At 40.2% G+C, this 24,429-nt stretch overlaps 2 protein-coding genes across 2 annotated transcripts; both read left to right on the top strand.

Moving 5' to 3' along the window:
• Nucleotides 1-7,097: 7,097 nt before the first annotated feature.
• Nucleotides 7,098-8,045, top strand: LOC128331121 (olfactory receptor 6M1-like). The gene has a single exon (XM_053264475.1). The coding sequence runs from the start codon at nucleotides 7,098-7,100 to the stop codon at nucleotides 8,043-8,045; it is 948 nt and encodes a 315-aa protein (XP_053120450.1).
• An 8,490-nt stretch (nucleotides 8,046-16,535) lies between these two features.
• Nucleotides 16,536-17,477, top strand: LOC128331120 (olfactory receptor 2G3-like). The gene has a single exon (XM_053264474.1). The coding sequence runs from the start codon at nucleotides 16,536-16,538 to the stop codon at nucleotides 17,475-17,477; it is 942 nt and encodes a 313-aa protein (XP_053120449.1).
• Nucleotides 17,478-24,429: the final 6,952 nt, after the last annotated feature.

Here is a 24,429-nt window from a genome sequence, read left to right as displayed (position 1 = left end):
TAGATCTTTTAAAAATTACTCACTTTACTGTAGACTGAGTCATCTGTATTTGATCAGCTGCATTGATTGTTGACTGTTCTGAGAGGAATCATTCATCAAACACCACTGCCATCGGTTAGAGCCAATTAGTTCTCATTAATTTATGTAACAGGAATAACCCCCAAGGGGTAAAAATGCAGAACTGGTTTCAATGTTACTGTTATTGCTACTATTATTCTTGCAAAGATACTGGAAGCAAACCAGACAATCAATAGACTGTCAATCTGTATTACAAAAGTGAGGAGGTTCTGTTATAATATCCCCACAAGCAAATTACGGACAACTAAAAGAAGACAAAAACTAAAGTAATGGGCCTTGAAAACAGTATTTCTTTTCATTGATTGTTGAAGCTGCTATTAACAATGAACAGTTGATAGTATAAATTCATGAGAGCTATGTGGAAAGGAGCACTACATTTAATTTAAAAACAATATTAATTTTAGCAAAGAACTAATCATCCAATAACTCATATGCCAAGCAATGAATCCCATTAAGAGTAAAATTGGCTCTGGTTCCTCTGTATCATCAGGGCAACAAAGCACACAGGTTATTTCAAACAATAAGGTTTTCACAGCTTTGAACATATAATCTATTTAAAATTAAGAATTAGTTTCTCAAACAACAATTAAGATCACAACCTTTGACTTTCAAATGCCCATCTTTCCTTCTGCCTCTCTATATGTACTATTAGCTTGTTTTTTTCCATCCGTACCTCCTATTCATAGAGTCCTCCAAGGCCCAGTTAGTATGAAAGTAAAGATATTCCTCTTGGGGGGCAGCAGAAAAGCTACTTCATGGTACTTTGTGGTATTCAGAGGTTATTAAAAGACTGATCAGACAGAATAAAATTTTATGAGATGTGCAAGAAAGAGGCAGGAAGGAAGGAAGGAAGGAAGGAAGAAAGAAAGAAAGAAAGAAAGAAAGAAAGAAAGAAAGAAAGAAAGAAAGGTCATTCACACAATCAAAAACTATGTTCTACCTACGTTTGGGAGTTGTGCATGCTCCCAATTTTTTGTTGTGTGGAAGCAAGGGAAAAGGGAAAACTTGGTAGCTTTTCTTCCTACCTTGGCTCTACACAATCACTTCTACCCAGGTTTTCCTCCTACATGGCTTCCACACAACTGAAATTTGGGACCACACATAGCTCCCAAACCCAGGTAGAACACAGTTTTTGATTGTGTGAATGACTTCAAAGAATGATCTCATCATGGGTCCTATAGCTTCATGGGGTTTGTATGCCACAGGTATGATGCAAGGGTGCCTTAGACCCATGAAACTATTGCAGAGTGAAATTTAATGTGCAATATCAGTTCAGTGAGACTGGCAACCAGGAAGGAAAGTAGATTTCTGTTCAGATTTCAGTTGCTCCCAGTTCTTTCCTGCAGGGAGGGTCATCATAAATTTGGTTTGCATTCCTCTTTCTTTTGTGTAAATACCAATAAAACTCATATTCAACCACTTTTAAGGCATTGTCTTAAATTTGGGTAAATTGTCACCTATTTGGGTAAATACAGTAAACGTTGGCCTTGACGACATTAAAATTGGAGATCAGATTTGTTAAGTAATGTTGTGGCCTCATCATTAAATCCATTCATTGGCTGACATCCAGGTTAATGCTTTGCTAATGCAAGCATATTGCACGACGTTGTGCAAGCTAGTTCTGACAAGATAGGAGCTTGAATTCCAGACCAGTCTTGTGCTGATATAACAACATAAAAACATAAGAACAGCCCTGCTGGATCAAGCCCAAGGCCTGTTTAGTCAAGCATCCTGTTTCACACAGTGGCCCACTAGATACCTCTGGGAAGCCAACTGGCAAGAGCTGGGATCATGCCCTCTCTCACCTATTCTTGCTCCCCAGAAACTGGTATTTAGAGAGGCATCTTGCCTCTTAGGCTGGAGGTGGCCTATAGCCCTCAGACTGTGCTTGCACAACTTGTGGCACATCTGCTGTGAAACCTCTTCCTCAGTCCATATGTATTGCAGAGAATGATGCAGGACTATCTGCTGTCCTGTTTCCACAAGCACAATCCTTGAGCAAGCAGACTGAGACCACAAGGGTCTGAAAAACTTTGAGCATCCTCCCAGTGATTCAACCTTATTACACAGTTGCACCTTTTTTATTGCACTTGTGCAGCATTAGTCTGGATGTCAGCCATTGTGTCTTCATTCTGGAAGTGTGGGGTCAGAGATCCATTAATGTAAACCCCACTAACTTGGCAAAGAAGCACCTTTTAATGTGATGATTCTCTTTATTTAGCAGAGGGAGAGTAACTGGCCCTATCCACTCCCAGCACAGTACCTCCAGTGACTGTTGCTTGAGTCTGTCTTATGTTTCTTTTTCAATTGTGAGCCCTTTGGGGACAGGGATCCATCTTATGTATTTATTATATTTCTGTGTAAACTGCCCTGAGCCATTTTTGGAAGGGCGGTATAGAAATCAATCAAACAAACAAACCACCCTGAGCCACTTTGGGAAGGGTGATATATAAATTGAATGAATGAATGAATGAATGAATTAAAATTAATATTCTTCTGCATGTATATAGTGCATGTATAGATGGCAAGAATCACTTATGTCTTTTCTGCTCAATATGTCAAGATTACCTGGCTGATAAAAATTTTGGAATATGCGGAGATGGCAAAACTCACAGTACTGATAAGAGATCAAAATTTGGAATGTTTTAAAGAAGATTTGAAACCATTTTTATTATACTTAAAGAACTATTTCTCTAATATTGATTTTACAACAGGGTTTGAAATTTAGTAATAATAGCAGGTTGAGTAGATCAAAATCGAGTTTGTAAGGTTTAAGATATATGTTTTGAATTATTATTCTAGCAAGGGTTAATTCTATAGTTGATGATTCACGAGGATGTGTGAGCGGGAAGTAAATATTTGTTTAATGTGATGTGAATTATTAAGATATTAATATTAATATCTTAATAATATTAAGATATTAATATCTTAAGATATTAAGATATTATTAAAATCAATAAAAATTTAAACATAAAAAAAATTTCAAGATGACCAGTGCTGCAGATTTCTAGGGCGAAGATATCAAATATTCTATACCATCTTTGATTACTGAACCTAACATGGGTCTCATTTAGGGAGGGGAGATAAATATGACCAAAGTCAATGTGGAAACGGACTTATCCTATTGTGGAAAATATTTTAGAACAATTCCAGTGGAGTGGGAATCTTTGCTGAAATTACTTCATCATGACTTATTCCAAGTGACTTTCTCTCAATGGCTGCATGCAGAACTACTCAATTTCTGCCTTTGGCTCATCAGAGGATTGGCCCAGAAAAACAGGCATGGGTTAATTATTACACACTAAGTCTATTCACACCAGCATGCAAAACTGAGCTAAGGGAGCCCGACCCAGTTTTGCATGCTCGTGTGAGCCACTGGGATCGGGCCAGATACTGGAGGCTACATGGCGGCAAACCCACCAAAGTAGCCTTCCAGTTAAACGAGTGCTCCCTTACTCTCATTTTTCTGATTGTGAGTCAGCAGCAGCTGCTTTCAGCCACGGCTAGCACATCGGGTGAGGGGAGGGAGGATTCTAGTAATGCACCACACACTCGTGCAGTGCATTATTTGGGCTCCAGGGGGCAGGGCAATGTGCACTAGCGTGTCCCAGCGCCCCAACCCCGAGAGCTGCAGCACCAGCAGGAGCCGCAGTTCATCTGGGCAGGCGGTCCTCCTGCCCAGGGACTCATCAGAGATCATCTGGGGGGAGGTAGGTTGAAACCTCCTTCTCTGCAGCCTGCCCACGAGCTCTTCTCATGGATTGTAAGAGCTCTACTTTTTCATGAGTACCCTAAGTTGGTGAAACCACACAAAGCTGCTCTAATGGTACCAGATCAAGGGACAGTTCCATCAGCATTAAATTTATCTAAGGAGTTCTATGATCTCATTAGCTGCAAAAATTTACAGATCATTTATTTTGCTCTGTCACTTCGCAGAGAGGTATCCACAGTTAAGATGATTAAATTACTCCCCATAAGAATTTCTTTCCAATCCCACACAGATAAGGCAAATACAGATATTTTTGGGATAGTATATCACAGTTTGTTTAAAACACACCCTTTTAAAACTCAGAAGTTAAGGAAGTGGGAATAAGAGACCAAGCATGTAGTGCATTCCTTGACTTTCTTAGACCTCCAAAGACACTCACCACTCATTTCTCATTAAAGTGTAGAAAATACAAATTAGTCTCCTGACAATAGTTCTCCTAAAATACCTATATTCATTCCTAACGTAAAACTCACTGTAAGGAAAAGAGGAGATTCTCTTGGGGAAAAGAAATTCTGAGAATTCAATTAGGGTTGTAAAGTTCCTGAGCCAAAAAGCTGGATGTCATTACTACCCATTTTTTACATTTGCCTATTTGGCCTTTAACTGATTGATTCAAGGGAAATATATATATATATATATATATATATATATATATATATATATATATATATATATATGCCCTTTCATGTAAGTTAGCATATATGTATGTGTATTTTAAGAGGAATAAATTTTATCTGCCTTTTGATGACAATCTGTGGACATATATCCAATAGACATATCCATTAATTATCTGTATATACAAGCTGCTCTATTCACTATGGACAACATTTTGATGTCAGTAACTTCTCTTCTACTCTTTTTCCCCCTGAGGTATATACAGGCCCTTTGACAACCAAGGTCCCCTGAGGGAAGAGGAGAAATTGTATAATGTATGAAACCATATAATTCAGTAGGACTTATACTAAATAGGAAGAGAGAAAGTGTTACAACTCAAAAGGAGTTGGGTTATTCTCTGTCCTTTGGATTGAAGTTGCTCTAAACTTCTATTGTATAATGTATGAAATCACATTATGCACTAGTACTGATACTACGTAGGAAGAGAGAAAGTGTTACAATTCAAAATGAGCTGGGTTATTCCGTGTCCCTTGGATTGAAGTTGGTCTAAACTTCTATTAACATTCTATAATAGTTTGTATTCTTTAATATCTACAATTAGATTGATTATTATTTGGCTTTTGGATGGATGTTTGATTCATATGGAAGTGGAGCAGTCATATCAACTGATGGCAGTGTAGATTAAATGTGTCATTCCCGAACCTACCATTTGAAGCAGATGTGCAACTGGAAATTCCTGAAATATCTTCAACAATCTTCCAAATAAAGACCACTTAGGAATGAATGAGGTAATATAATACTATTCTATGATGTAAAATTATTCTTTTTCTATGTAAACCACTTTGAGACCATTTTCATTGGAAAGTGCTGTATAAATATTATTATCATTATCATTATCACATTGATTATGTCCCCGATCTTCTGTAACAGCTCCAATATTATGTACCATATTACTGATATATAAACTTTAATGGGTAGGCATTCTAAAGAGGGCAGTCGTTTTCTAGAAAATTAGGTGAGGATGTGAAAAAATGACCTATTTTCAGGTACTCGGCAAATCTATTAGAAACACATTTTCTTTTCTACTCTTTCTAGTGATAAATTTTGAACAATTCACAAAATCAACTAAAATTGTTATTATTATGTTCTTTTTAAAATCCAGTGGGCATTCTTATCTGATCTTTCAATGTTATTTAAAGATAGGTAATTTTCATTTTCTTTGCTAGTACAGCAAATAAGCAAGTCCCAAGTTGAATTCTAAGCAGTTAAATGAATACTTAGACAACAGACTCTCCACTGTATCCTGTTGACTCACATTTCAATGAAAAAACTTCTGTTTTTGTTAATGGAGTAGAAACTGTACCTTCATCCATGTTAATGGAGTAGGAACTGTACCTTTATCCCTGGACTGTATTCTAGTAAAATGGCAATCCATGTTTTTGTAGGCAAATGTAATAAATGCAGAAGAAATGTATTGTTTTAGCATCATTTTGGATTGTATTATAGGTTTTGATTGTGTGTAAGCAAGGTAAGAGGAAAACCTGCTGGTGATTGTGTGGAAGTAATGTAGGAGGAAAAGCTAACTAAGTTTTCCTCTTACCTTGCTACCACAAAATCACTTCTACCCAGGTTTTCCTCTTACCTTACTTACACACAAACAAAAATTGGGAGCACACACAGCTCCAAAACCCGGGTAGAATATAGGTTTTTGATTGTATGAATGACCTCTACATATATTAAATACAAAGTTAAATAATGAGGCGAGTCTCACAATCAGTGAGACTCCCCTGAAGGGGGTTTGTGGGGATTGCGGGCTTAGCCCGATCTCTCCACAGATGATTGGAAGGCAGCCCTAGGCAGCCAATCGGCCACCCATATGACTGGCAGCTCCGTCATGGAACCGGCGGGGGCTGCGGGGATCAGGGGTTGTATGGCCCCAAGAAGTTCCAGGATGCCCCGCACAAGCACACGGGGCATCCTGGAGAGACCCCCAAGCCTGGGAGGCTGCTTGCAGCCTCCTGGTTGGGGGTCTACTTGTGTGTCGCCATGCATCGCGGCAACACATGTTCAAAAAGAAACAGTTAATGGAGCAGCCCCTCCGTTAACCTTGTCTTAGGGGAGGGGTATTTCTGAGGGCTAGCTGCCAGGAGCCACGCCGCTCCCGTTGCAGCACATGACCACCCCAAAGCGTGCTAGGCTCCCTTAGACCACTTTTGGGCAATCGTGAGAATTGCCTCAATGACTGCAGTGTTATATATGCTTGTTCTCTGGTCCTTAGGTAAGAACAAAAAAACGCCTAAAAAATTTCTCCCTCCTCCTCCTGTATGAGTGAATGGAATAATTTAGATGCATTGACAAAAATAGAAAATTGAGCATTTGATTTCCAAGCAACATAAAGTAAAACATACATGAGCTATTTGCTCACCATATATCATGTTTACAGAATACTGTATGTGAGTCATGTAACTGACTGGTAAGGTGAAGTAATCTTTCACCCACAACCAAAAAACAAAAACAAAAAACAGTGATATGGGGAAAGCCCTCCATTTAGCATTTCGCTTGTAACATTTCCCACCTACCCATTCTTCCTTAGATGACGTTCCATTGTTTCTTCATTTATTCTAGATGCCACGACATGGAAATAGAGAATGTGACTACTGTCACTGAGATCCTTCTCCTTGGATTTGTATGTGACCCTGATTTGGAGATCATTTTGTTTCTGGTTTTCCTTCTAGTTTATCTACTGACGGTCCTGGGGAACGCGCTCATCATTGTACTCATCTGCATCGATCATCGCCTCCACTCCCCTATGTATTTCTTCCTCAGCAACTTGTCCTTCATTGAAATATTCATGACGACCACTGTTGTGCCCAAAATGCTAGCCAATCTCCTGGCTGAAAAGAAAACCATTTCGTTTGGTGGTTGCTTTGCTCAGATGTACTTCTATTTCTTCATGGGTTCCACAGAGTTTATCCTTTTTGCTGCCATGTCCTTTGACCGCTACATGGCCATCTGCTACCCACTTAGGTATCCTATCCTCATGACTGGGATGGTCTGCATCAAGATGGTGATTGGCTCTTGGATTGGTGGGTTCTTGTCTGTGTTCTTGTCAATTGTGCTGAAAGTTAGGTTGCCTTACTGTGGACCTAATGTCATTAATCACTTTTTCTGTGACAGTGCCCCTTTCCTGCATCTTGCCTGCCAGGATATCAGCCTAATTGAGTTGGTTGACTTTGTGGGTTCTTTGATTCTACTGCTTGGTTCCCTCTCATTTACTGCTACGTCTTATGTCTACATAATCAGTACAATTCTCAAGATTCCATCTGCACAGGGCAGGAAGAAGGCCTTTGCCACCTGTGCCTCCCATTTCACAGTTGTCTCCATGGGCTATGGCATCTCCATATTTGTTTATGTCCGGCCATCCCAGAGTGACATCATGAGCATAAACAAATCATTAGCCATTTTCTCTGGCATCTTGACCCCCTTACTGAACCCTTTCATCTTCAGTCTCCGGAATGAACAAATGAAAGAGGTGTTGAGAGATGTGCTAAAGAGAATAACCTCCAAGATAAAAGATGGCTGATTGCACTATGTAAGCTTTTAGAACATATCCTTTACCCTTAAATTCACATTGTCCCTGTCACAACAAAGTGCTTTTAAGGATACAGATTGTGTAACACATTGCCAATGATTCCAGAGCTTAAACTGGAATTTTTATGGCATTCAATTATGACCTAGATAAGTGAACTATTGGGGACTGCCTGTACTTTAGCCTCAGAATATTCTTCAGGCCCAGGTTCATCATTGAACTTTGTGGTTGGCAGGCAGTTGTAAGTCGCACGAATGGCCAGACCCCTATGAATCTGGCTTTCTGCCTTTACCAGGTCAACTTGACAGTTCTCCTGACTCCATATCCCATATAAAACTCCCAGTTCCACTTCCAGTAACTGACTTCATGAATCTTAGGCTGGAGAACACACACTCTCTCTCTGTAGATATATGTATAGGCAACCCATGACCCCACCTGTCTTTGATTGGTTAGAAGAGAGGATTCTAAAGCATTGTTCTTAGCACCACAGTAACCACTTCTGGCCAGTAGAGGTATGATGAGATGTTTGAACTTTTGTGGATTTGAGACAGTACCTGCATGGCACAGTGGGGAAATAACTTGCCTAGGGAGCATTAGGTTGCTGGTTCAAATTCCCGCTGGTATTTTCCCCAGAAATACCTATATTGGGCAGCAGCAATTTACGAAGATACTATAAGGCATCATCTCATATTGCATGGGAGATAGCAATGGTAAACCCCTCCTGTATTCTACCAAAGAAACCCACATGGTGTTCGCCAGGAGTCAACACTGACTCGACGGAACAACTTTACTTTACTTTACCTGCACTGTAGGGGGTGGAGAATCCAATTCTGCTGCTCATTACTTATTTGGCTGTTCAGTATAATAAAGTTGTAGCTGTTTTCATCCATATGTGTTGCCTCATGTCTTCAGTGGTGTGTGGACAAACCCTATGCCTACTAGTATCGAGTTTGGCCTTCAAACTTCCTTAGTGCCCTTCAAGATGGTAAGTTATGGGAGGGAATAATTTGAATGAATAGAGCTGCAATGTGTATACTGTCCATCAACAATAACTACTCTCATTATTATTCTATTAAATATTTAGTACCTAAAATGGTACAGAAACTATGTGAAGGCTTATGAATAAAATCAATGGCTGACATCCAGGCTAATGAAGAAATAGTGTAGAGATGCTGCACACGCACTACAGGGGAGTGACTACTCTCATTGATCTCTTCTTTCTGAATCTGACAGTGACCTCCACAAATATGTCCCTGAGGGTCAGACATCCCTTAGGAATATATGTTCAGGAGTCACAATTGGTTTCACAGGGATGGGGAGATCAACAAAAATGGCCACGCTCCTGCAGCTTGCATAGTTAGCATTAACAACAACAGAGCTTTGTTAGTCTGGTAGTTGGACAATGTGAAATAAAACAGGGAATGAAAAGGAAGGGGAAGAGGATATCAGTTAAGGGAAAGCCAACTGAATAGTGAAGTGCTAGCTTTTTAAGAAGAAGACGCTTTTTTAAAAATGCTGTCTGGATATAATTAGGAATGAGTTCCAAGAGTAAAGTGCAGCTGCTGCAAAGGGTTAGGGTTGATGAGGAAAAGAAGGAAAAGCTTTATACATTTGTGCAACAATGTGAGTAAACAAAGTTGTTGTTTTTTTAAAATAAGAGGTGGGTTGCACTCAAAATAGGTAGACATTCCTAACTCTCTTTAAAACAACCATTTATTCAGGGGAGTCCCTTGAATCTGTGAAAACAAGCAACTAAATGGAAAAGGAGAGAAGTCCTAGCAGTTAGTGTCACTCCTATCCAGTCTCTGCTGCTGGGCCTGAAATCCTCAGAGGTTACACTGATTGAGTTGCTTAGCTAGATTCTTCTGTCTCTGATCATCAGCCACAATCTGGGGCTCATTGGCCAAAGATCCAGTTTAGTTATCAAGAATAAGTAGCAAACCTTCTAATCAATCTGAATGTGAACATTGGCTTTGATTCCCATGTAGGTTCCATTTTGCAACTTTTGCACTTGCCTTCATCCCAGCATTTTGTTTGCAAATCAGACTCCTGGAATCACATCTATCATTTTTTGGAAACCTGTTTTACTGTGGTTTTGTGGGGTATTGTTAGTTTTTTGTTATGAAACCCTATTTTACTGTGTGGTCAGCTGTTTGTTGAACTGAACATCCCTACTTCTGGAATTTAGATGTTGCTATTTGTTGGTAAGTGATCCTGACCAGGCTTGTGAAATGCAACTGGCCTGGAGTTGGTTCTTTCTGACCATGGCCTCAGTCCCAGCAGTGTACAATTGACACTTACATGTAGCTATTGAGTTATAATATGACCCCAGAAACCACCTTCTGGGCCTATCATGGAGTTCAGCCATTGTGGGTTGTTGGTAATTCTGGATCTGGATCCTGACCAGGTTTATGAATTGCAGTGGCCCTGGAGTTTAGTTCTTTCTGGCCAGGATCGCAGCCTCACCATTTCCATCTGGCTATGATGCTATGCATGGCCCCAGAAACCATCTCCCAACCTGTCCTGAGATCTACTTCATACATTCCATTTTAGCCTCCTATAATACTGTGAAAGAATAAAGCAATACCTAATGGTCAACATCCTGACTAAGATCTTAGTATAAGATCTTCTTCTTTGAATAAAGACAAGTCCTTTATTTATTTTCTAGATAGTCCTATTTATTTATCTTCCTTAGCTGTCCAACATCTTAGTACTGTGCAAAATTGCATGGCACCAAGTCCTATTGATTTGATGGAAATTTCACTTACAGATTGCATCATCTTTTCATTTGGGGTTTTTCCCTTGCAGTTACAAATTTTATTATTTTTAATATATACATTTGTACACATAGTACATCGATAGACAAGTCAATGATAAGCAAATAATAGAGAAGCTTTGCTATTTAATTTGTTTCCCATGTAAGAGTTTGTGCTTACAACAAGCCAGATGCACTGAATGCTAAGAAGATTTTGTTAGCCACAGTGCCTTGTAGATCTATTTCTTAAACGCCATAAGATAAGGTGCCTCCGTCATGTACACATGAACATGAGTAGCACACATGATTAAACTTTTGGACAATCCAAGGCCTTTCCCCTTTTTCACACTGTATCTGCATGTTCTCTGTCCAGTACACCGATAGCATTGTGGTGCCACTATGTCTGCTCTGTTCACCATATTCAAGTACTTTAGCTTTCTATAATCCTTACTTAGTGCAATGACAATACAGTCATTTATTAAAAATGAAGACAATGCCCAAAGGATCTGGCACTCCAAGAACACTGGTTAAGTTCTCAGTAGTCTAAGAAGCATTGTAAATAGACAAACTACTGATTGATTGATTGATTGATTGATTGATTGATTGATTGCCATCAAGTTGGTGTCAACTCTTAGCGATCACGTAGATAGATTCTCTCCAGGATGATCTGTCTTCAACTTGGCCTTGAAGGTCTTCAACTGAGGTCTCTCAGTGGTACATTCATTGCTGCCGTAATTGAGTCCATCCACCTTGCTGCTGGTAATCCTCTTCTCTTTCCTGCAACTTTCCCCAGCATTATGGACTTCTCAAGGGAGCTGGGTCTTTGCATAATGTGTCCAAAGTATGATAGTTTGAGCCTGGTGATTTGTGCCTTGAGTGAAAACTCTGGATTGATTTGTTCTATGATCCATTTGTTTGTTTTCCTGGCTTTCCATGGTATCTTCGAAGGTCTTCTCCAGCACCAAAGTTCAAAAGCATCAATACTTTTTCTATCTTGCTTCTTCGAAGTCAGCTTTCGCATCCATAGGGTTTCACGGGGGAAAAACATTGTCCGAACTATTCTAATCTTTGTAGGTATAGACATGTCATGGCATCTAAATATCATTTCCAAGTTATTTCTACCTATTTATCTCTACCTATTTAGGTAGAAACAACTACAATCAGACACAATGGAGCCAGTTTTGTGCAGTGTGTGTTGAAATATTGCAAATACACATGAAGAAGGCATCAGACAGTAGACAGGCAGGGGAAGGGGGTCATTCTATTTTGTTTCCAACTTTACTAGTATTTTCCTGGTGCTTCATTAATACATTCAATTTAAAAAAGGCCCACCCTGGCTACATTTATCACTGATCCAGGACTGACATATCCAGTTTTGCTATGCCCAGATTAAGCTGTATCTTATCCCCTTTGAATCACAGTTAAATAACACTCGAGTTTGACTAACCACTGTAACTCAAGCAAGAGCAAGAGAGTCGATCATCCCATTTGGAAGTAGAAGATGGGAAGACATGAACCACTTTGGCGTTTTGGAGATTATGCATTGAATATTGGGATCAAACACATGCAAGAGAACACTATTTTGGATATTAATTCCCACCTTCTTGCAAACATGAGAAACTACTATGAGGCTGGAGAACACCAAGGCACAATGTTCTGTGTTCTAGGTACAGCAGTTAACTTGAATCTAAAATTAACTTCTGATGTACTGAACTGGAATCTTGCACAGAGACTGGGGAGCTCTAGGTTTGGTGTTAAAAGTGGGACTAAGTGACCTCACACTAACCCCTTTAAGCTCCGATTGTACTCCTTTGTTTAGTGTCAAACACCAGATTTCAAGTATAGCCACAGGATCCAGACTTTCCAATAGAGTTTCCATTTCTAATACTGTTTTTCCACACCAGCATCACTGACAACTGGAAATGGGTCATTCCAGCATGGAAGCTCTCTACACCAGACCAAAAAAATCACACAGAGAATCGATCAATGGTTCATGGGCATGGCGTGGTAAAGCACCATGAGATGCATTTGATGCCAGAAAGATTAGGTAATTGTTAATTGTGTTAAGCTGTGTTCAAAAGAAGAGAGGACTTAATATTAAGCAAAAACATGTCAAAGAAAGAGACTAAACATTCATGTAAACTTTTGCAGACAGAAGAAATAACATTCTTCAGTTAGGCATTGAGCAACTACATGCTATGAAATTCTAAGCATGTCTACTCAGAAGTATGTCCAATGGCATTCAACCTGACCTACTTTTAGGTAAGTGAGCATAGGATTGTAGCAAAAATTGCTGCTGATTTCATAAACCATATTGGTAGTATTGTAGTTTTAGTCTTTGTAGTTCTATTGAGATTTGCTTTGTTAATGAATGAATGAATCAATGAATGACAATAATTGTCAAAATTATTACAGTCAAAGACCAGAACAGCTTTATTCATTGTTTTATTTTGCTTGACTCCCTCCACTCCCTGCCCCTTTAGAAACCTAAGTACAGTGGCTGACACTGAGAGCAAAGGAATGTGGATGTTCCAGGAAGATGTCTCCATGCTGTGGAGATCTGCCATACTACTGCTGCATCCACGTACACAGCAGGAGGAGCAGGGAGCAAAGTGTGCCCCCCAAGTGATACAGGGTACTTCTGGAACCAGAGCAAATTGTCAAAATTCTCTTCCCCCTGCTGTGTGCCCGAACCTGCACAGCTTGGAGAACTCTCTGCAGCATGGATGTAGCTTGCTGGCGCATCTACACTCCGTTGCTCTGGATGTCACATATTAAGTAAGTACAGGTGCAATGCTATTGAAAATAGTAATACTAATTTCCAGGTAAGTATGCATAGGGTCAGGCTGTATGTAAGCAAGTGAGTAAATAAAATGCAAGGCAATTATACAAAGGAACTAGTAGGACCACATGTGGGGTTGATATGAGTGACCACACTGTGTCCCACTGATATGGAAAGAAATTTATTATGCTGTAATTGTCTACATTTTTTTTTAAGGATATAACTCTGTGAGATAAGACATGATGGACCAGAAAATTTCTGTTCTCCTTCTCCCTTAAAACCTCTCTTAGTTGTTGTAAAGCACCTTCAATAATTGCAATCGCTTCTCAAAACAACAACAAAAAGTTATATATTTGCATTCAAATCATTAGTTACCATTTGAATTAAGTAAAATACAGAGCAACAGCAGCTATATAGGTTAATATTGGTGAGAAACTGTTTTACATCATTACTACACAGTTTTGTTTTTAAATGACACGGAATTTGCTTGTGGGCCAGCACAAGATGAATATGGAAACATATTATGCACAGCCTCCTTGAGCTTGCATTCCTTCCCTGCTGCACCCCTAGGCAAATGGATGTGGTAAAATAGCCAGAATGAAATTCTCTCTGCATAATCTAAGACAGGGGTTTACAGCCTTGGGTCCCCAAATCTTAATGGACAACTCCCAATACCTCTGGCCACAATGGCCAAAGACTGAGGGTGTGGCTTGGAATTATGGGGCTCGTAGTTCAACATCTGGGAATCAAAGTTAGAAAGCCCTGCTCTAAGAAACTTTGAGGCTATTCACACGATGAGAGAAAATTGGGCTAGCCTCTGCTAGCCCGATTTTCTCTCATTGTGAGAACCACAGGGCTTGGCTGCGAGCCTGGTAGTTCTTAAGCGGGTCACTCGCTTCATTAGCGATACCCTTAAACCAGGTTTTTCTAATCGTGTGTTGCAGTGGCGTGACTCCGCATCATGGCAACTCACAAGTAGACCCCCAACCAGGAGGCTCAAAAGCAGCCTCCCGACTTGGGGATCTCTCCAGCATGCCCTGCACACTCACACAGGGCATGCTGGAGCTTCCGGGGGCCACATGGCCCCTGAACTCCCCAGCCCCACCAGCTCCATAATGGAGCTGGCAGTCATGTGGGTGGCCGGTTCGGCCGCCCAGAGCAGACTGACTGCTCCCCCCGCAAACCCTCTCCAGGTGGCTCCCACTGATCATAGGAACCACCTCTGTATTATTCTATTGGATTCCCTATTGGTTTTTCATACTTGCATTTCTTGTTCACTGGCACCAACTTTCATCTCTACTATGGGATATCCAGGCTAGGATATTTGACCGTTTATGTCAATTGTTCATCTGATAATTCCATTAGGAACTCTTCTTTTGATGCTTTTAAAATATTTAAGAATACATGGCATGAGGGATTCAGATATGAGCCCTCCATTTTGTGTTACAGTCATGCTGTATGTTTTAAAATGGCTTCCTGATGAAAGATAAAGAGGTGATTCTCACGATCAGTGGAAAGCAGGCTAAGGGAGCTTCACCAATTTTCCACGGACTGTGGGAACCATGAGCCCAGTTTTCCCAAAGCAAGTAACCCGCTTAAATACCTCTCCCCTTAGCCCAGGTTAGTGGAGCGAGCGCTCCGCTAACCCGGGTTTTTCAATCATGAATTGCTACACCATGGCTTTGCCCTGTGGCAACACACAAGGAGACCCCCGTCAAGTGGCTGCATGCAGCCTCCTGGGCTCAGGGGTCTCTCCAGCATGCCCCGTGCGCTCACGTGGGGCATCCTGGAGCTTCCAGGGGCCACTCAGCCCCCAATCCCTGTAGCCCCTGCCAGCTCTGTGATGGAGCCAGCAGTTGTGTGGGCATCAGAGGGAATCCAAGACAGACTGGAAGAAGGAAGCTAGTGAAAGAAGAGTTGCAAGAAGAAGAAGAAAGCTGAAGGAAAAAAGATGCTGGAGAAACAGGTGAGACTGGTTAGGACAGATTAGACAAGATAGATTTATGTTGGCCTGTGACCGTAATAAAGACTGATTGATTGATTGATTGACAAGATAGGTGGATGTGTTAATCTAGTTGAATTTTCTATCCTTTGCTCATACAGTGTGTGTGTTTTAATTTTTAAAAAAAATTTCTAAGATTAGAAATTTGATTTTTCTTTTTTAAATGTAAAGACATAACTTTCTTCAAGATCCTTGTTGGTTCTGAGTTCTGCTCCTCACTGCATGCTTATTTGCCATACCTTTCAACCTCAGTTATTGTAGGAGATTCAAAGTTACTGTCAGCTGTTGGTGGAGGCAGCAAGGGAATAAAGGATGCCACTTGGTAGCAGTGGTAAACTCCAAAAGGCGAGAAGCAAAGAGTTTGGCTAGCTTGCCATTCCCCCCTCACTTACAGGGCTGGTTGATACCAGGTTGTCACATATGGTGAGGGTGTTCTTGTTGGTTTTGGATGTTTCTTTATCATTGTTTACAGAGGAGAATTATGGAAGCACATCCTTAGCAAAAATAAAAACACATACTGGAGTAAATAGCTCTGCCATATGAGCCTGAATTGACAGCAAAACAGCATGCAGCACTTCGGGTTACAATTAATGACTACAGCTTTATTTGGAGAATGTGTTAACATATACCTAGTGCAGTGATTCTCAAACTTGGGTCCTCAGGTGTTATTGGACTTCAATGCCCATAATCCCCAGCCTCAGTGGCCTTTGGTTGGGGATTATGGGAGTTGAAGTCCAATAACACCTGAGGACCCAAGTTTGAGAATAACTGACCTAGTGGAACAAGGGCCCTCCACCAAAAATGGCTAGATTTCCTTTAGTCAAGACTATCTTACATTTAGGAATTAAGGATTATATTTAGAATGACCCCTATCCATGTGGGTTCCCATTTTTTGTTTCCATCTCAGATGCTATTCTCCCATATTTCTCCCAATAGCTGGATTCCATGGGACAAAGGAATGAAACTGAAGTTTGGGAATTCATGCTTATGGGTTTTTCTAATCATCCCAGACTGGAACCCATACTCTTCATCTTCTTCTTCCTCATATATGCTGCAACCATGCTTGGTAACATTGGTATCATTGTTCTGGCCACAGCAGATCCCCACTTACACACACCCATGTACTTTTTCCTTAAACATTTAGCTTTTTTAAACCTTTGCTACACCACTGCTGTGGTCCCCAAGATGTTGTTCAACCTGATATCCTCCAGGAAAACCATATCGTACCATTTGTGCATTACACAGACTTATATCTCTCTTTTTATGGGAGCAACAGAATGTATTCTCCTGACTGTCATGGCTTTTGATCGCTACATAGCAGTATGTCACCCTCTGCGTTACACCATAATAATGAACCACCAGGTCTGTATGAGGATTGCAGCTGCATCTTGGACAATCAGCTTTTTCAGCACTGTTGTTCCACTTTTCTTAACTTTACCCTCCCTCTGTGGACCATATATCATTAATCATGTTTTCTGTGAGGCTCCTGTCCTGCTGCACATGATCTGCACTGATACCTCCTTAAACGAGCTCCTGATGTTATTGGGGGCAGCAGGCACACAAATGCTGCCCTTCATCTTGATTCTTGTGTCTTATGGCTGCATCATCAATGCTGTCATCAAAATCCGCACAACCAGTGGCAGGCAGAAAGCCTTCTCCACGTGCTCTTCTCATTTGACAGTGGTGACAATCTACTATGGGACAGGCATGTTCATGTACATGAGACCCAAATCCCTTTACTCCCCTGAAAATGACAAACTGATTTCTGTATTTTATGCTGTCATCAATCCCATGCTGAATCCCATCATATACAGTTTCAGGAATAAGGAGGTCAAGGAGTCATTAATGAAAGTCTTTGGAAGGAATGCATTGGCCAAGGTACAATAGAGACGGACTGTTCATAATGGTATGGACTGTACATCATAGCAATTCTGTTAAAATGTTGTATGTTAAATACAGTAAATAGCTAATAGCACAAATGTTTCATGGTTTGGGGTCTTGAGTTATGAAAATAAATTGTGAAATAGAAAATCAATAGTGGCTATAAAAATTAAGGAATTTGTTAAATTAGGGGATGCTTTCTAGATCTCAAAAATTCATTGGCTGCACTCCTACTTCTGGGGTAGATGGAAAGCTCTAATAAAAGAATTTGGGCCAGCTCTCATGTTCAAACTAATCATCTGAGCCTTTTTGTCTTCTGGCAGTACTAATAGGGATGTGCACAGAACTGGGCGTGGGTGGTTTGAAGGTGGGGGTTCAGACTTTACGGGTGGGGGAGGGTTCACTTACCCCTCCCTCCACTTTCCCCCAGCCAGCGCTCGGTTTTTGAAAAGTCCTTTGGGGCAGCAATGTACCTCCCTGATGCCCCATCCCCTCTTTGGCCAGAAGTGGCCGGAAGTACCTGGCACATGCACATGTTGCATTTGCACATGAGCCCTTCTGATGTGCATATGCCCATGCACTGGGTACCTCTGGCCAAAGAGGGGATGGGGCAGTAGGGAGGTAGGCTGCTGCCCCGAAGGACTTTACAAGAACCCAGCACTGGCCAGAGAAATGCAGAGGGAGGAGTAAGTGCACTTTCTCCCGCCCTTAAAATCTGGCACCCCCCTGCCTTCGAACTTTCAAACCTCCCAGTGTTCAGTCCTATTTGGAGGCCCATAAAAGGGCCTCTGAAAAGGTTCGTGCATATCCCTAAGGTCTTATGTATGTAATAATGGCCCTTTACTGTATGTTCTTTACAGTTTCAGGAATAAGGAGGTCAAGGAGTTAGGGTTGTGCATTTTGTATTTTTTCTGTTTCAATTTGTACCAATTCCAAATCAACCCCATTTTGTGTTTTGTCCGAAATTAAGCCTTCCGAATCACCCCAGTTTTGTTTTGTATCCGAATTAATCCGAATCTGAATTAATTAAGATTAAAAATGGGTCATGTGGTCAAAAGAGTGGGTGGGGGTTATAGTTGCCAGTGAGTGGAAGGTACCACAAAAATTTCAAAGTAATTGGGCAAACTGCTGATTTTTGGTTAATTTTTGAAGTTTGCGCGTATTCCAGATTTTCCCCATAGGGTATGATGGAGGTATCAGGAAAAGTATAGCTTCATGTGGGGTGGAGGGAAAGGGTGGCCCAGAGTGGAGTGGGGTTGATGGTCGTGCCCCAGTTGGTGCAAGGAAGCTACCACGATTTTTTCAGAGGAATTTGGCAAAGGGCTGATTTTTAAAGAATTAATGAAGTTACGTGTCTTTCAGATTTTCCTCGTAGGTTATAATGGAGGTTTCTGCAGTCCCATAACTCCATTTGAGGGGCACTGGGGTGGCCCAGAGCAAGTGACGGTGTAGTGCACATAGGGTGCCAACTACCCACATGGGTTGCCAACCCACAGGGGCATATCTTGCGTAGGGCAGGTAGGGCACATCCCCTGGGCACCACTTGAAGCTGGCGCCATTTAAAAAATGTTTAAAAAATGGCTATCGAAAACAAAATGGCCATCATGCATGCTCAAATGGCCTCTGTGAGGCCCTAGGCCATGCCAGGCCTCGCAGAGGCATTTGAGCATGCACAGAGGCCATTTTGTTTTCAGCAGCCATTTAAAAAAAAAAAATTAAATGGCCACTGCACATGCTCAAATGGTCTCTGCAAGGCTCTAGAGGCCAGAGAGGGGAGGGAAAACCTTTGCAGACCCCTATCCCATGGCCTTTAGGAAGCCCCCCAAAGGGGCTACAGGTAATTTTATATATATATCAATATATATATATCACTGTACACATATTCAGATTGGCACTATGTACAGAGAATCAGGACTTGTGAATACTGAGCTGAAGCTTATGAGCTAGAATTGTATTTATTTGCTCTTATTTTACTTCTTGTGATAAGTGAATTAAATGTGATGTCTTAATAATATGACTATTAATGGTGAGTTGGTCTTTGAATCAGTGTGAAATCCTTAGTATTAAGGCCCACTGGGAGTTTCTTGCTCTCTTTCTCTCATTTTAACTGTCTTTCTGAAAGACTAGAATATATTCCAAGCAGTGACACAGTTTACTCTGCATATCCTTTAATTATTTTCAGAGTATCTGGGAAAAGTCAAATGCTCCATTTATTTTTAAAACTTATGTAATAGTGATGCTACAATGCATAGTAGAGAATTAGACAGGCACTTCTGTTTCGTTTTCCAAGTACACCTCCACATAGTATTTGGGTATTTCATGAGCCCCAGCATACTGAAATGTATAGTTTTCCAGCATTTTTTGGTCTGGCTATGTCCAGTGCTAAATAGTTTTTGAAATATTAAAAGATTAATGAGCTTGATTTGTATTTTTGAGCTGATATGATGGTAAAGTTATCTGAAAGATGGGTGTCAGATGTTTGGACAGGGGGTGCAATTTCAGTGCTTGCCCTAGGTGCTATTTTCCCTAGATATGCCTCTGCCAACCCATTAAGTACAGGGTTTTGTTGTTCTAGAGGTGTTCTGAGAGTAGATTCTCTAGTAGCATATGAGAGTGGATTCATGGTTTTTCATTAAAAATCTCATTTGCTACTAGAGAATCTAAACTCAACACCTCAGAAACAACAAAGCCCAGTACCCCAATGGGTTATCCATTATCCCCTATGGGGAAAAATCTTAAAGATGTGTAAACCTCAAAAATTCCTAAGAAATCAGCCCTTTGCCCTATTTGTAATCTGGGTGCACCACCATTGGGGCACTGCCACCCAACCCACTGTTTTGCCCCTGAAACCCCACATAAACAAGTTGAAAGAGTGAAGAGAATGATGAACAACAACAACACTTAATTTTTTGGCACAGTTATTTGAGAAGCCTGTCCCTGTGGCACCAGCATAGCAGCACAACCTATATGTGGATTCAAGCAATCTTTCAATAAAAACGTTCCCTCCCCATGGAACAGTGACCACAGGTCATTTGAGATGGCAAGATAGACCAATGAGCCAGCGTGGTGTAGTGGTTAGAGTGCTGGACTAGGACCAGGGAGACCCGAGTTCAAATCCCCATTCAGCCATGATACTAGCTGGGTGACTCTGGGCCATTCACTTCTCTCAGCCTAACCTACTTCACAGGGTTGTTGTGAGGAGAAACCTAAGTATGTAGTACACTGCTCTGGGCTCCTTGGAGGAAGAGCAGGATATAAAATGTAATAAAATAAAATAAAACTGCCTTGGTACTATGGAACAGCTTCAAATGTTCATTTAACTGAAGTGGAGTGAGCCGTAGCCCAAACAAATCAGCCTACTGTTCAGAATTGTTGAGATTTATCATCACTGCATTTAAGAAAGTGCAAAACCATGGATCATGGTTACAAGAAAGAGAGAAGCAACTAAGATTCCTTGGGATGTCAATAGATTGACAGGGGTATTCCCTACCCCCCTCCTTTTGTCTCCTGTAGTCCCATGTGGATGACATGTCCCTGCAATGGCAAAAGTTGTGAACCCCTGACTTAGACATCATGTCCCACCAAATTACATTGTGGCCTAAATTACATTAGACTGCTCAACTTAGGCATCAAAACTTAGACACCACTATAACTCATAAAAATCAGAAGAAAAACAAAATAGCTCTTCAAAAGACCCGTGAACAAGTCAAGAGATTCTTTCTAAACCTTTGGAAAGAAAAACCTGTGTAATTTCAGAACTTTCCTAACCAGCTTCTCGAAAAGCTTCTCCACACAATTTATGCCATGGCTTTTAGCAAGAGCTTTGGAATTGCATTGAGCTCCTAAAGATATTTGGGTATATCTGTCTCAAAATGCTGTCTTCCAAATCCCTTTGCAAGGTCAGTTTGCATTTCAATCACACTGAATACAACACTTAACTAAACTATTCATGCTCAACTGTTTTTGCATATCTTATCTTCTGCTAATCACTCAGTGCCTCAGCTGGAGTGGAGAGAGTCAGAGAAGTCAATTCCAATTGCAATGCTTTCCCAAAGAACAAAGCATTCTGTCAGAAACACAGTCATTTTGATTTGGAAACAAAAATATCTGTTTTTTAATTTTTGATTTTGTTTAGGTTACAAAACCTCTGAATTTGCCATTTTCGGGCACAAAACCTTTTGTATCCGAATCGAAATGCACAAGCCTACAAGGAGTCATTAATGAGAGCCCTTGGAAGGAATACATTGGCCAAGGCAGATTAGAGACTGACTGTAAATAATGGAGGGACATTCTTTGGTGGTTCTGTAAACATATGTTAAATAAATTGCTAATAGCTTAAGGATTTCATTGTTTGGGATCTTTATTTATATACCAACTTCTAAAAGTAAATTGGGGTATAGAATGCCAACAGTGGCTGCAGAAATTATGGAATGTGTTAAATTATGGGATGGTTTCTTGATCTCCAAATTCCTTGTTTGCAGTATTGGTCCTTTCATGGATGTTCTTTGTTATGGTAGCATTTCCAGTAGGTTGTGGGGATACCTAGAGTTGCACCAAATGTTCACCCTTGTCAATATTGGGACAAGATAAGTGCTTTTGGAACCCCTAAAATATGTATTTAAAAGACACATAAGGCTGATAAGCTTCAATTTCTCCACTCCATTCACTTCCATTGTTCCCCAAAACTGCTATGGCTGTTTCACTGTCATTTTTTAACCTGGTTAGGGCTTCTTCATTAAGTGATTCCAGCCAATCAGAGTTCATGTACTGAATGTCATGAATTCACAACCATCTGGAGCCAATCACATTTGGGTATATGCTGGCATTATGAATAGCAGATTTCAAGTTAAGTCTTTGATTCCTGGACTAGTCACATGGATAACCCAGACAATCAGGAATATGAAGCTAAACAAAACTTTTTAAGGACATTATTTTTTTCCTTTTGCAGAAACTCTCACCTCTATATGCCTGCTTCAATTTCTACCTTTTGGCTCAGACTTAGGAGTTATAGATTACTTATAGAGAATTCTGAGCACGCCCGCCAAACAATTTTCAATATTCCCATTTTCAGGATTTATGAAGGGTGGTGGAGGTGGTAGCCTTGTGACAATGTGGTAAGAACATTAATATAACTTAATAGGATAGATATTCACTTATATACATCTGTATTTTATTTATTTATTATTCATTTATTTATTCAATTTCTATACCTCCCTTCCAAAAATTGCTCAGGGCGGTTTACACAGAGAAATCATAAACATAAGATAGACACCAGCAACAGTCACTGGAAGTACTGTGCTGGGGGTGGATAGGGCCATTTTAAGAGTTAGGGTCAAGAGCAAGGGATTTTGAAATAATGGGCTTACTCTTGAGCAATCTAATTTGTGCAAATTTTGCATCTAAGCTACCTGCACAATTTATAGAAATACAATGTTACTAGGCTGACGTACCCTTGTGCAGTATGTCAGCCATTAAATCTAGAAAATCTATATTTGTGCATCTTGTGTTTTTTAAGCATCTATTTCTTTCTGGGTAGCTGTACCTTAATTTATCCTCAGAGTATGGTTGGACGATTTCAGTAAACGCTCTTAGGTGCCTATAGAAACAGTAATTAATACCTTGGATTTGTCAAAACAAGTTATTTGAGAGAGGGGAAAGCGGCAGGTTCTTAGTACATAACTTTTATGCATTCCCAGAGGACTAAGTGTTGATTGCATAGCGCGGCATGATAGGACCTTAGTAGTATCCAGAGTCTGCAACAAGTGGCACTTCTCTGTATGAAACAGAATCCTGCATTTAAATCTACACTCTGCCTACTTTGGCAGACTTCTTCAAGGTTATTGACTCGACATGTGTTACTGGCTTAATGGACTTCTGAACGTATTCAATAAAGGTTACTGAAATCTCAAAAAATAATAATAGTAATAGTCCTTGTGAAAACAAATTACTGATAGGTAAAATATGAGATTGATTATTAACAAAATCAATAATTTTAAGAAAACATTATAAAAGAGATGGAAGTTTTATTTATTTAATGTGGACAGAAGTTTTTTTTTTAAAGCCCTGAGACTTCAAGTCTTGTGACAGTTTCTACAAGTTCATCGTTGGATATCAGAGAAGACAATTTTCAGACTGGCACCATCATGATGTTTCTTCATTTGGTTCTTAGATAGAGGGAGAACAGTTGGAAGGGATACCTAAATAGCAATTGCCATATAGAGAAATATAATTGATTGTACAATAGTAACACATTTTAAGAAGTGCCTTTTTAAAAGTACTTACAACTGAAGAAACTACTATACAGTAGATGTTACGTGTGTTAGGTTTAATTAATCAAAATTCCAAGAGTTCTGTCATAGGTTTAACAAATACATATTTGAAGCAAGATGAAGACAATTTTCAAGTTGACTCCATCGATTTCCATACTTTGATTGCTAAAGGTAAGCATTTCAAAAACATTTGCATTGTAAAGCTATTTCATATGTTTAATATGGTATTTCAGAACTTTCCAGAACTGATACTTCCTTTCCTGCACTTGGCTTTAGAAATTTGGGGCTGAACATACCATTACCAACTCCTGCCCCAGTACAGTATACCAGACCATGATGATGGGTCATCATTGCAAAGGTTTTTCCTCAATATACTTAGCTGTTTGCTGTTAAAATATATGAGGTCTAAATACTTGCCATTTTAGCATGTGCAGTACTCAATTCAGGTGCTCTTAACAGCATCATCACTTCACTCTATATCACATTGTGCATAATGGCAATCTGTGGACTTTTCCATACACTTGCCATTTGGCTAATTCTGCACATGTGTATGGACATGAGTGCTGTGAACCCCTACCATTTATGAAACACGATGAGGTCATTCAAACAGTCAAAAACTGTGTTCTACCTAGGTTTGGGAGCCTTGTGTGCTCTCAATTTTTGATTGTATAGTAGCAAGATAGGAGGAG

Source organism: Hemicordylus capensis, chromosome 6, assembly GCF_027244095.1.
Source record: "Hemicordylus capensis ecotype Gifberg chromosome 6, rHemCap1.1.pri, whole genome shotgun sequence".
Lineage (NCBI taxonomy): Eukaryota > Metazoa > Chordata > Lepidosauria > Squamata > Cordylidae > Hemicordylus > Hemicordylus capensis.
Note: the sequence above shows the minus strand (reverse complement) of the source record. Positions and strands in the feature narration are given on the sequence as shown.

Excerpts from the sequence above, each read along its gene's own strand:
- LOC128331121 (XM_053264475.1), top strand. The coding sequence starts at position 7,098 with ATGGAAATAGAGAATGTGACTACTGTCACTGAGATCCTTCTCCTTGGA.
- LOC128331120 (XM_053264474.1), top strand. The coding sequence starts at position 16,536 with ATGGGACAAAGGAATGAAACTGAAGTTTGGGAATTCATGCTTATGGGT.